Here is a 13,928-nt window from a genome sequence, read left to right as displayed (position 1 = left end):
ATGATTCTGCACAGCCGGGCTTCCAAGGCAGACTCTGCAGCCTGTGCGTGAAGGGCGCCAACTCAGGAAGCTGGGGACAGCACCAAAGGCTAAAGCTTCATTTAAAGAAAACTCTTGAGGGCCTAGGGAGCAGGCTCAGTAGGGAAGTGCTGGCTGCACAAGTGTGAAGACCTGAATTCAGATGTCAGAGCACATATAAACACCAGCTGCACTGTTGTGTGTCCAGAACCCCGGCACTGGGGAAGTGAGGACAGGAGGACCACTGGGGCTCTCTGGCCAGCCATCCTAGTCTAATTGGGAGCTCCAGGTCTGGAGAGAGACTTTGTCCCAAAAACAAAGCAGAGGGAGACCAAAAAACATACTCAACATCAGCCTCTGGCCTACACACACACACACACAGAGGCACACACACACATGCGCACACATATATACACACGCATGTGCATGCGCACACGTGCAGGAACATGCACAAATACATGCATGCACATGCGTGCATATACATACATGCCTTCGGTAAAAAAAAATGTTTAAAAGGCAATAATTGCATGAAAACAATTTGTTCCCCAACATCCCAGAAATACAACCTTTCAAAATGAAATATGATGGATAAAAACATCCTGGCCAAAATGGTAACACACGGGAAAGGATGCAGGTAGAGATAATCTTAACTGAGCTGGGGGAATTTATAGGAAAAACATGGAGCGTGGCTAGTCGAAGCGTGTCACCAGGGGGACGAGCAGGACTTTGGGGACGGGTGGATTCCTTCAAATGTTAATTATAGCTAGATTCAAGATTTAATGAAATTTTGAGCAAAATCACAGTCAAGTTTTAGAAGATTTTAATTTTAAGTTAATTTAGTTTATTTATTTGTGTGGCAAGATTTCACTACGTACACTTGGCTGTCCTGGAATTCGCTATGTAGACCAGGCTGGCCTCAGACTCACATATATTCACCACCTGCTTCTGCATCCTGCGTCGCCACACTTGACTTGTATTTGTGTGTGTGTGTGAACATGTGTGCATGCGTGCATGTGTGTGGCATACGCATGTGTGGCTGTGTGTACCTTAGTGTAGATGCCCAAGATTCCTGAAAAGAGCGTTAGGTCCCCTAGAACTGAACTTAGAGGCAGTTGTCGGCTACCCAGAGTAGATGCTGGAACCAAACTAGGGCTCTCTGTAAGAGTAGCCGATGTTCTTAACTGCTGAGCCATCTCTCCAGCCCACAGCTGAATTTTTTAAAGAAGTTAACAGAGATTTTCTGTTACCTAATATTTCATCTGAGAGAATAAATACTTCAGAGTAGTTTAAAAATTATGACTATGAAGGGATGGGATGCTTAGCAACGGAATATGTGCTTAGAATGCACAAGGAATCAACATGATTGTATACCCTTTAATCCCAGCACTTGGAAGGTGGAGGCAGAGGAATCAGGAGTTCAAGATCATCCTTGGGACACAGAGAGCCATGGCTACATGAAACCCTGTCTCAAACAATCAAAAGCAAGAGCCTGGTTCTGGGTTCTACCTCTAGCGCCATAAAACAAAGATATGAAATGAAGTTTAAAAATAGGAGAAGAAATTGGTTTAAGTCACTTTAGAAACGGGGTTTAGAGGACAAAGGAGAGTAAGCCAGGCCTCGGTTAAGAAGGCCTTTCCCACGGGGTTAGGAGTTAACGATTCTGAACCCATGCCTGTCCATGCTGGAATGGAATAATGGAGTAAGTGGACAGCGGACAGATGCAGGAAGCCAGGTTTGTCAGCGCTGGAACGGGAGGTCAGAGATAAGCCACATGTGTTCGGCCTGGCTCTACATAGGAAGAGGCTGCCACGATGCATGTGGTAGTGATTTATGCTGGAGACATCAGTGTGAAGGCATGCTCTGCTTGGAGGGACACGGCTGTGTGTCGGGCATCCTTCCTGTTGCGATGAGACGCATAGCAGAAGCAAGGGGGCAGGGATGCATTTGGACCCATGGTTGAGAGGCTGTGGTTAAGAACGCTGGGAAGAAATCGTGAAGTTTATGGTATGGGGAGCCTCCTGTCTACAGGTCAGGAAGTAGCAGGCAGGGAGCACTCACTTTCCGCCAACTTCGGCTGGCTTCCTACTCGTCCTCATTTTTAGTTGGGACCCACCCTCTGCTGAAAGGGTCTGAGGGCTACATTTAGGGTGGCCCTTCCCCCTCGGTTTATCCTCCCTAGGAACCCCCTCACAAGCATAACCAGGAACGTGCCTCATTAATGCCTGAGGTGTGTCTTCATCCAGTCAAACTGACAATCAAAATGAACTCTCACAACATGGCTGTATCTAGACACAGTGGCCAGCAGGAAGGCTCAGGGGTAGAGTCTGCTTGCTGCAAGGTTTATACCCACATGGTAGAACTGACTTCTGCAGGCCGTTCTCTGACCTCTGTGTGCATGCATCACACACACCTCTTGACAACACCCCCCCCCCAAGCATTCGGAAATGCAAACAAACATTTTAAATTAGAAATGCAGAGAGGAGCACGCGCAAGTTCTGTGCGTGCTCAGATCTCCCTGCTCTGCCATGAAGGGGTTCAGAAGCAGTGACCTCTAAGCCGCCACAAGCACATTTAGCACCAGAGCATGACTGCTCACACCATCCCCCAACAAGAACAACCAGCAATCCCCCAGGGAAACAGCTAGTTCTATAGAATGTGTGCCTGCCAGCAGCATCTTTTAGTACCGAGGAGTGTTTGAAAGTTAAGTGTCAAGCTTGGGACTTTGGCTCAGTTAGCGGAGCTCTTGCCCAGCATGCACTGAGCCCTGGGTTCTATCCCCAGAGTGGATAAGGGGATGTGGTGCACACCTGTAAGCAGGGAGGGGAGACAAAAAAATCAGATGTCCAAGGTCACTCTTAGCTATATAGCAAGTTCAAGGCCAGCCTGGACTACATGAGACCTTGTATCCAAGTTATAGTATCAGTAAATAAGAACAATGTTTAAAGAACTCTTATGCGCTGCACAGGGACTATGGCTAGGAACGCAGAAGCCAAGCACATAAACCTCCACTGACAAAAGCCTGAAGGGTCTGAGCCAGGAAATAAACAAAGCAGTCTTGGAGTAGAAGGAAGTTCAAAACAAACAAACAAAAAAAAACCTGGGCTTCCATGCCAAACGACATACATGACATCATCATAAATAAGCAAATAAGGGGCTGGAGATATGGCTCAGTGGTTAAGAGCATTGGTTGATCTTCCAGAGGACCCGGGTTCAATTCCCAGTATCCTCATGTCAGCTCACAACTGTCTGTAACTCAAGTTCCAGTGGATCTGACTCCCTCACACAGACATACATGCAGGCCAACCATCAACACATATAAAAATTAAATCATAAAGAACATTAAATGAATAAATAAATGAGAAAGAAAAGACCAGCTACACCTTCCAAAGAGTCAGCAGGGAAATAGAGCAGTGATCTTCTTCACGCTGGAGGGCCCTGGCCAGCATCTGTTCAGACATGGGCAGGGTTGCGTGCCTCTTGTTGGAAATGCACACACCTTATGGTAGCCCCGGCATTGGATCTCTTTGCTCTTCTCTGCCCCAAACCAATGTCTAACTAGCAAAGTACTGACTTTTGGTAATATTGTCCACGGCCGGAGAGATGACTCAGCAGGTGAAGTATCTGTTGCCTGTGAATGAAGACAGGTACGGCAGTGTGCCCCTGTTACCCCAGTCCTGAGACAGGAGGATTCCGGGGTCTAACTGGCCAGCTGTTCTAGCTAAAACAGTGAACTCCAGATCCAGGAGAAGTAAGAAGTAGTTCCTCAAAAGGTAAGGTTAAGGGAGCAACAGCAGCAGCCCCCGACCTAGGGCCTCCACATCACATGCATGGATATTATATATACATGCATATATACCACCACACATGCACACCACACAATCACACACATATAACCCACACATACGCATGTATACCACACATACACACACATGGACACCATGCACACACGCTTGTACACCACATATGCACACCACACATGTACACCACAAGTATACACCATCCATGTACATGCATGTATACCACATGTGCACACACATATACCACACATGCACATATAATATATATTTTATATGTATAATATGTTATACATATTATAATATATTCTGCTCTATCATCTCACTAATTCTCAAATCTAAAACTGTTATGAAAAAACACTTGACTAAAAATTTTATAGGAAAACATAAGAGGCTAGAGAGATGGTTCAGGAGTTAAGAGCACTGGCTGATCTTCCAAAGGACCCAGGTTCAATTCCCAGCAACCACATGGCAGCTCACGACTATCTGTAACTCCAGTTCCTTCATACAGATAGACATGCAGGCAAAACACCAATGCATATGAAATAAAAATAAATAAAAAGAAGAAGGAAACATAAAACCAGGTATGAGAGCACACATGTGTGACTCCAGCAATGGGGAAGCTGAGTGAAGGGATTGTGAGTTCCAGGCAGGCCTGGGTTTGCATAACAAAACCAGCTCCAAAATGAAAACAGGGGAAAGTGGCGGAGGACAGTGGCAAATGCCTATAGTCTCAGCACTTGGGAGACAGAAATAGGAGGGTCAGCAGTTAAAGGTCAAGTTCTAGGCCAGCCTGGGCTAGATAGCAAGTTGTAGTCTACATAAGGCCCATTTCCAAAAGAAAAAAAAAAAAAAAAAAGAAGCAAAAAGATAGGCATAATGGCACACGCCTTTAATTCCAACACTCTGGTGGCAGAGGCAAGTCCATCACTATGAGTTTCAGGCTAGCCTGAACTACATAGTGAGACCTGTCTCAGGAGACAAAGAAAGAAAGACATCACCGTAATAACAGAGAGCAGGGGTCCTTCTCTTAACATGTTTTATTAAGACTAATAATTAAAAAGTGTGTTCTTGGCACAAGAATCACAGTGCAGCAGAAAGAGTGGAAAACCCAAACATATTCCTCCTGTTAGGTAGTCTGGGAACAAAGCAAGCACTAAGTCATGAAAAAGAAAGGCTATGGGCGGGAGGTGGCTCCGTCAGTAAAGTGCCTGCCTCCCAAGCCTGAGGACCTGAGTTCAGATCACCAGCACCCATGCAAAAGCTGGACGCAGGGGTAAACAGGGAGGCAGAGGCAGGCAGATGCCAGGAGCTTGCTTCTAGTCAGCCAGGCCAGCAGGCAGAATTAGTGATCTCCAAGTTCAGTGAGACATCCTGTCTCTCAAATAAGGTGACACTGACCTCTGTCCTCTGTGTACACACATGCATACATGCACAGGAGCAAATGTACACATATAACACATACATGTGCTCATGGGCACACATGCACAGAGCAAGGATAAGTTTATAAGATGAACCTCAATAAGTATTTATTTGTTAACAATTTAACTATTATAGTATTTAATTATGATATAAAATTATATTAAGGTTTTTTGTTTGTTTGTTTTTTGAGACAGGGTTTCTCTATATAACAGCCCTGGCTGTCCTTGAACTCACTCTGTAGACCAGGCTGGCACTGAACTCACAGAGATCCGCCTGCCTCTGCCTCCTGAGTGCTAAGATTAAAGGCGTGCACTACCACTGCCTGGTTATATATTAGATTTTTTACACTGTAGGCTAATTTATTTTTAATTACAGGTAAATGGATTTAATGCCTAGAAAATTAAAACAAAAGAATTAAATCTACACGTAACTAATTTTAATGGTGGAAAAACAAAAAACACACTTGTAAGCTGGATAAAGAAAAAACACGAAGAAGAAAAACTCAGCCGAGTTCTCTATACAAATACCGAAGACCTTCAAACCCCAGGAATCACAAAGGATATGAAAAGGTAACTGAACAGGAAATACACTAACCGCTGGGGAGGGGCAGCTCAGTGGAAGTGGACTTTCTGGCATGGGCTCCATCCATTGCCCCCCAGGGCTTGAGTTGTCAGTACCATCAACAAAATGTCCTCAAGTGAATTAGGAGGAAAACCATTTGGAGGACCCATGCCCCCAAAAATCCAACAACAAAATGGCAATGCATAGAAGAGAATCACGGAGGGAGGGAGGCAGGGAGGGAGGCAGGGAGGGAGGCAGGGAGGGAGGCAGGGAGGGAGGCAGGGAGGGAGGCAGGGAGGGAGGCAGGGAGGGAGGATAGAGGGGGAGGCAGGGGTGATGCTAATGAACACTATAAACTGTACTGAGCCTGGAGAGCTGTACCAACTGAAAAACTAGCCTCTTCCCTTAACTCCCAGGAAGTTGGGGGTGGGGTGGCTGTGCTAAGAATGGACCCTCAAATGCCCAGAACATTCTACACACTTGAAGAATCACCGAGTCACCACCCACCACCAATGTTCAATGTGGCCTAGGAATTCCACTGCAGCCAAGTCAGTTAAAGCCACAGACAAAGTCACCCTGGGAGTGGGGGGTTTGTAGCTTTTAGTGGAGGGAAGCACAAAGCTGTCTGCATTTCCAGTCAGATGCGGCAGAAAATCTGTCACTGTTCTACTCTAGAAATTGTCCAGATTGGCTTGTTTGTTTGTTCACTTGAAGTAGGGCTAACCTTGTAGCTTGGCTCTTTTCCAATACAGTTCTCCTGCCTCTGCCTCTGCCTTCCGGGTCCTAGGGACTACAGGCATTTGAGATCACACCCAGTTATGATTTCTAAAACTTTTTTTTTTTTACATTTTCGAATTTGTTAAGTTATTTCAGTCTATGTGTGCAAGTGTTTGACTACATGTAAGTCTGTGCACACACACTGTGTGTGCCTGACACTTAAGGAAAGCGCGTCAGTACCTCTGGAATTGGAGTCACAGATTCCAGTTGTGAGCCCCCACGTGAGTGCAAAGAATAAACCCAGCTTTTCAGGAAGAGCTGCCGGTGCTCTTAACCACTGAGCCGTGGCTCCAGTCCCTTATGCATTTATTTATTAGCTAGGCACAGGCATGGAGAGCAGAGGGCAGCTTTAGGGAAGCCAGTTCTCTTTTCCCACCATGCAGGTTCGGTGGATCAACCTAGCTCATCAAACTTGGCAGCAAGCACCTTTACCCACTGGGCCATCTCACTGGTCCTGCTTTTTGCAATGAAAGACATACTAAAACAATTTCCAAAGCTTAAGTCCTTCTTTGTTTCCAAGGCCTTGCATCCCGAGAAGCACCAGCACCGAGGCCCTGTGCACCCCTTCCGCACTCCCTCCAGTGGCTCCCTTAAATAAAACACTCCCAGGACACAGAGCTGGGGGGCAGATTAGAAACCCCCATGTCTCAAGTTCATCCTCTACAGACGGGCATTCCATTTGCTGACTCAGCAGTCACGGCCAGACCCCAGCTGCAAAGCCTGCCCAGGACACAGCACTCCAAGCCCATACAAGGAAATTCAAGGCCTCCCAGTCCTTGGTAGCTACAGACAGCAAGCAACGGGCAGCAGGATTGGCTACATCCATCTCCACCCCGCCCCATTTCTACAGGACAACTGCAGGACTCACACACACACCTGTCCCCACATGTCACACTGCCCTCCAGCCCTCAGCCAGCCAGACAGGAAATCACTTGTTCCAAGTGTGTCCTTAGCAAGCGCATCCAGTGTTCCTTCCTGTAATGCCACTTCTCGGTCTTTCAGTGTGTGTCCCCCCACACACACACCCAGTGTCCTCTCCTGTGACACTGAGTCATGGCCAGGTCCAATACATAAGTGACTTTCTTTCCACTTTTCATTTTGAAATATCATCTTGAAGTTGGGCTTGAATTTTCAATCCTCCTGCCTCAGCCACCGTGTCCAGCTAAACACGTCATGTTCTGCACCCCCAAACTGTCCCCAGTAGGCTGCTGGCTCCTTGGCATGAATCCTAGCCCCCTCCCGCTTTGGGCCTTATAGATCTCTGAAATCTTCCCTGAAAGGAACCTGGGGCTAGATTTAGGGGAGGTTGGTTTGGGGGAGCCTGGGAGGGGCCAGTGAGATGATGGATCAACAGCTAAAGGTGCTTGTATCAACCTTAAGGCCCCCATGGAGGAAGAGAATGCTGATTCTAGACGCTTGTCCTCTGACCTCCATATGTGTGTTGTGGCACATTGACACACATGTATACAAGCAGCAAATAAATAAATGCATGTCATTTCATTGTTTTTTAAAGTGAGGTAGCTACCAGAGTGCCCAGATGAGGGCACATGCATGGAAGATTCTAGCAGAGAGGGCCCTTTTCTTCACCTCCTGAGGTCATGTCCTTCCCAAAATTCTTTCCATGTTGTAAAACTGGACATAAAATTGTTAGAATAAATGTTTGTGCTTTCTAGTGTACGGTGGAAACCTGAACTCCAGAGAAACACAGGCTGAATGAAGGAACGTGAATTGCAGTAGCGCATCTGAATTTGGGGTCCAGCTTTCTTTCCAACTTGTCTACTTCAGTGTTTGCAGATACCCACGCCTTCTGCACCAGAAATGGAGCTGTAAAGGCAAAGCTTCCAGGGTTTTAAACAAACAAAAAGTCCATATGTCCTTTCAAAATCAGCTAGAAGTCTCTAGAACATCCAGGTCCTCTCTAGAGCTTCTAGGTCCTCCCTACAGCATCCCCAGTCCTCTCTAGAGCATCTAGATCCTCCCTACAGCATCCCTGGTCCTCTCTAGAGTATTCTCCATTCCTTCAAAGTTGGAGGGAAGAAGAAAAACAGAGCTGTGGAACTTTGTTCATTTTAATGAGAAGTTGGATTTGTATTTTACTACCGATTTTTAAAAAGATGAGCATCATTTAAAATTTAATGAATTTAGAATAAAGTACAGAGGTCTGGTGAGAAGGCTTGGTGGGTAAAGGTACTTGGCCACCAAGCCAGTCAACCTATGTTCCAGTTCTAGAACCCACCGGCTCTCCTCCTGCAAGTCATCCTCTGAACTCCACATGCATGCCATGGTATGTGCATATTCACACACAAATAAATATCTTAAAATTAGAAACAAAGAAATAAGGAAGCACAGAGGACAAACATGGCGAGAAAGGAGGAAGAAAAGGACAAAGAATGGAAGGAAAGGAGGGGAAGGACTGAGCCTCGAAGGTTGGGGGGCCACATACCACTCTACCCAGAGGGCATCTGAAGTTAGTGACCAGGAAGGGGCAGCAAGCATGGCCTTCAGAAGCCCAATTCTGGGCTCAAGACACTGTCTCAAAAAGCTGCTACCCCATCCTGCAATGGGAGCCAAGTGTTTTAGGGGCAAACACAGTAATGACATCATACCTCCAGCAGGTGGCTTCAGGAGACCCTGTTGGTGCCCTGGGTCTCAGTCACTCCACCTCGAAGGTAAGTAGGAGGACTGGATCATATCTACACCCGGCCGCACTGTAATAATACCTTTAGGAGTCCAAGACTATACAGAAAGTGGGGGGGAGAGAGTTGGGGAGATAAAGACTGGCTTATGTTCTCACAGCATCCAGCTTATGGAGGTGGGGAGCCCCATGGACTCATAGAGCAGAGGTGAAAATCTTCAGACACCAGAGCCTGAAGATTTGGAGAGTCAAACCCCTTGAAGATTATGTGATTGGCAAGTGTGCCCTGAGAGGCTTGGCACATCGCCATCGGCTTGGTGAGCCTCCTCAAACACTCGGTCAGCACTGCCTGGAATCTGCCTTTAAAGCTAGCCTGGATGGACACGTGGACAGACAGGGCAGCCGACTTTCAAGAGAACAATAAGATGAGTCTCTCAGGAGCAAGGCGGGAGTGTAGAGCGGAGCTCAACCCCCTGCTTCTCCCCAACTTCAGTGCAAGTTTGAAATTTCTTCATTAAAAAAAAGAAAAAGTCGGGGCCAGAGATATGGCTCAGCAGTTATAAACATCGATTGCTCTTCTAAAGGACCCGGTTCAATTCTTAGCACCCACATGTCAGCTCACAACTGTCTGTACCTCCAGTTTTAGTGGATCTGACTCCCCCACACGGACATAAACGCAGGCCAAATACCAACACACATAAAAATTAAAATGAATAAAAAAATACTACTTTTTTAAAATGTTGAGAGAAGTAGTCAGGGCTGGGGACGTGCAGGATATGTTTCCCGAGTGCAAGGGACACATGATGAGACCTTCCGGAGAGCATTTTTATCCCTCCGCTGAAAAGTAGGGCCTGAAGAATCAGTAGGAATCAAGGAGACCTGCTTGGCTAGAAATTTCTCTCTGCTGAGATGGGCAGGCAATGGGGAAAAGGCAACCGGCTGAGTTACTCCTAGTGTGGTGGGTTCCACAAAGGGCTGCATTTCCCCCCAAAAAAGGGTGGCCTTTGGTGTGTCCTGGCCTCCCATGCACAAGCTGGGAGATGAGTCTAAGAAAAACCTGGTCTTATTGAAAGTAACTCAGTCAGCAGAATGCCTGCCCAGTGCATGGAGCCCCATCCATCCCCAATACCAGACAAGGGGGTGTGTTGTTGCTGGTCTGTGATGCCAGCAGTCTAGAAACTGCGGCAGGAGGATCAGAAGCTCGGGGCAATCCTCTACTACATAGCAAATTTGAGACCAGCCTGGGCTACATGAGATCCTGTGTCAAAAAGTGAAAAGAAAGGAGGGGAAAGAAGGAATGAGGAAGGAAGGAAAGGAGGGAGGGAGCGAGGGAGGAAGAAAAGAAGGAAGGAAGGAAGGAAGGAAGGAAGGAAGGAAGGAAGGAAGGAAGGGAGGGAGGAAAGAGAGAGAGAGAGAAAGGAAGGAAGGAAGGAAGGAAGGAAGGAAGGAAGGAAGGAAGGAAGGAAGGAAGGAAAAAAATAAAATCCAGAAATAAAAACCGCACAGTCTCCTGGCGCCTGCTCCCAACATCTCAGCAAGTTTTCTCATTTCGCGATGAAGAGGGTGAGGCTCAGAAGGGTGAGGTTGCCTGCTAGAAACTCTCAACCTGGATTGTGCCAACCTGGGGAGGAGGGGGTGCCAGAGAAGGCGTGGCCAGGCAGTGAGAAAGTGCGAGAAGGCGCTCAGGCTCTGCCATCAGGCTCACCGCAGAGAGCCTGGTGTACCGGGGAAGCCAAAGGGTGGGGGTGGGGCCGACCTCAAGGACCGCCAGGGCGCTACCTGGGTCGTGGAAAGGCACCAGTGCATAGTTGGCGATGACCCGGCTTCGACTGCTCAGGCTGCGCTCCAGAATGCGCGAGGCACCGTCGATCACCTGCATCAGATCATCCCACATGGAGCCAGTGACATCAAAAACGAAAGCCAGGGTGGCATCTCCTGTCGCGGGGGACAGTGCCGTCGTGGGCGCGTCAGACGTGACCTCCGCCACTGCCGTCGAGATCGCCACTAGCAATTGTAGGAGCAGCGCGCCGGGCGTCATGCTGAGCCGGAGCAGGCTGCAGCAGCGACGGGACGGGACGCGCAGGTCGCAGTGAGAGGTGGCAGTGCTGTCTCGCTCCAGTGGGTTCACCGGACAGGGGCTCGGCGGGGTCCCCCTGGTGGGAGCCCGAGGCGGTTCCTAACGCCCACCCCGCCTTCCTCACCCCCTCCCCCAACCGCCCCACGGCGTGACTCAAACTTTCCCAGCCCCGCGGCTCTCTGGTCCAGCCCCGAGGTTAGAGGAGGACGCAGGGCAGACTGCAGGAGGGAGGTGGGGCCGCCGCGGCCAAGCGCCAGGGATGAGGGTGAGGGAAGCCACCGACACCTGCAGGCCCTTCTGCGGGGGTGGAGAGGACACACGAGCAGTCCAAGCCTGGCTCAGGCAGGCCTTGCAGCCACTGCTACCTCCACCCGGCCTTTCCAAGGACCCAGGGGCTCTGAGTCTCCTAGACATTGTAATTATTCTTGTTAAAAATCGACAAGCCTGAGCCTGGCATCCACCATGGGCACAGCATCCCACAGTTATTATCTGGAAGTGGGGCGCGGGGGGGGCGCTGATACTAAGATCAAACCGGTTTATTCGATACAAGTTATCCGACGCTTGGAGAGAGAAGAACCCATTTACTAGGTAGTGTAGGCAGCATCAGAAGCCAAATATATAAAAATCCCAAATTCCTTTGTCTCTGCTGCCTCCCTCTGAATATTGTAAGACATTGTTGCAGACATGGGGACACCAGAGCTCTGGGTACACACTCTGGTCACCTTTCTAACAGACTCGTGGATTGCAATGTGAAGGGGCTGGGGCACACGGAAGACACTGCCTGGGCTGAGTTCAGCCATCCTTCTACCTGACAGGGCTCTTTGGTCAGCTGAGTGGGTAAGGGTGCTGTCTCCACCACTGGGCAAGAGAGGACTCTCTCTCCACAATCAGGCTGAGTTTGGGAGCGCTCTCTCTACAGTTGGACTTTTGGGGTATTTTTCCATCACTTGGCTGGGCAGAATGTTTTCTCCACCACTGGGCTGGGCGGAGGTCGCTCCCTCCATTCTGCTGAAGTCCTTCACCCTTCCAGACTGTACACTCCTGGTGATTTTTGCCCTTACAGACCAAGAGCCCCTGTGTCCTTGTCCCAGCTCTGACAAAACTGTAGCCCTGGGACCATGCCTGGGTGTGTACAGCTGCCTGCAGCTGAGCTCTGTGGCAACGGAGACCCGGAGCCTGGCACATGACATGAACCCAATAGAGATCTGTTTGCCACCTGTGAGGGGAGGTGGGTATCAGAGATGCTGGGTTATTGAGCCATGGCCATGGGCAGGGGGCAGGCTGGACAGGGCACAGAGACCCAAGTCTAGATGAGGGCCAGAGACCTAGGGAAATGTCTCGTGGGCTATGGCAGAAGCTAGGACCACAAGGCCTGAGAGTAGAGTCTGCAGCCAAGTTCAATGGGAAGCCGAATCTCCTGCAGTTGTACAAACTGGCTTTTTAAATCTCTCTGGGTAAAGGCTGCAACTGCCCCCAGAGCCTGCGCAGGGCTGGGTCAGCTGTTGGAGTGAGGAGAGGGGCCCCAGCTGTGGGAAGGCAGTAGCAAGCAGGACCAAGAACCAAATGGTGCCATTTCAGACCCAGGACAGAGGACTGGGCCATTCAGTCTGCAAACATTAGCTGAGGCTCTGCTGAATGTCAGGTACTGGAAGAGGTGCTGTGGGGACAGGGATTAAGGAGATAAAGGAGTATGGTCCCCATCCTGAGGAGGAGGGAGATGTAAACAAATCACTCTAAGCCAGCGAGATAAGTGCCAACTGCAGAATTATCCAGAGCTCGGGGAGCTAGGAGGAGGGATGGGCTGAGCCTAAGGGGTCAGAGGAGGCCAGGGAGGGAGGCTGAGAAGAAGAGGAAGGGCACTGAGAGCTGGAGCTGTGTGCAGAGGCAAGGAGCTCAGAGGCCGCCACTGAAAGGGATGATGGCAGGAGAGGGGCAAGGGCTAGAACCCGGAGGACCTTATATCTTCGCCAGCCCTTCTGGGGTTTACTTAAAGGCGTTGGGAGCTATTGGAATATTAACCAGAGAAGCAAGTGGGCCTTGTTAGCACACTCAGGCCGCTCACAGTGGCTGAAGTTCAGAGGACAGAGTTTGCAGATGCCTGGAAGCCATAAATCTCTCCAAGGAGGTCAGGGACGGACCCAAAGACAACAAGGGGTGGAGAGAACCATGGACTTGAACTTCACGGGAGTGGAGTGGGGGTCTCAATATGTAGCCCAGGCTGGTCTTGAACCCAGGGTTCTCCCTCAGCCTCACAAGTCCCTGTATTATAGGTATAAGTCACCCTACCCAGATTTAGATTTGAGTTCTGAAACTGCCTGGTGACCTTCAGTGAAGTGGAGGGGGCTGGAAGGTGACTCTGTGGTTAAGACAAGGTTGCTCTGGCAGAAGACTCGGGTGTGAGTCCCAGCACCCACATGGTGGATCAGTCACCCATAACAGCTCAGTTCAAGGGGGCCCAGTGCCTTCTAATCTTCATGCGCACCAAGCATGCATGTGTTACACACATACAAGCAAGCAAAACTCTCGTATATGAAATATGACAAATAAGTCTAAAAAGAAAAATATCAAGAGCTGGAAGGAAAAATCATGAGCTGCTTGCAGATGTTTGCAGATGTTTCTTGTGATCCCACCACTCAGCAAGAAC

General features: G+C 49.0%; 1 protein-coding gene across 3 annotated transcripts in view; it reads right to left on the bottom strand.

The window, feature by feature from the left end:
* Hmcn2 (hemicentin 2) overlaps window positions 1–11,694 on the bottom strand; it is a 152,281-nt gene extending 140,587 nt beyond the window's left edge. For 2 of the 3 annotated variants that reach the window (XM_050155357.1, XM_050155358.1), the window contains exon 1: window positions 10,987–11,691. In XM_050155357.1, coding sequence (XP_050011314.1) covers window positions 10,987–11,245 — 259 coding nt within the window. In that variant the 5' untranslated portion in view covers window positions 11,246–11,691. Of the gene's footprint in view, window positions 1–10,986 lie in introns of all 3 variants that reach the window. The other variant, XM_050155359.1, reaches the window with a different exon arrangement.
* Between the last annotated feature and the right edge of the window lie 2,234 nt (window positions 11,695–13,928).

This window comes from Alexandromys fortis, unplaced genomic scaffold (genome assembly GCF_014885135.2).
Source record: "Alexandromys fortis isolate MF-2015 unplaced genomic scaffold, M_Fortis_MF-2015_v1.1 scaffold_72, whole genome shotgun sequence".
Taxonomy (NCBI): Eukaryota; Metazoa; Chordata; class Mammalia; order Rodentia; family Cricetidae; genus Alexandromys; species Alexandromys fortis.
This window is presented reverse-complemented; position numbering and strand designations above follow the sequence as displayed.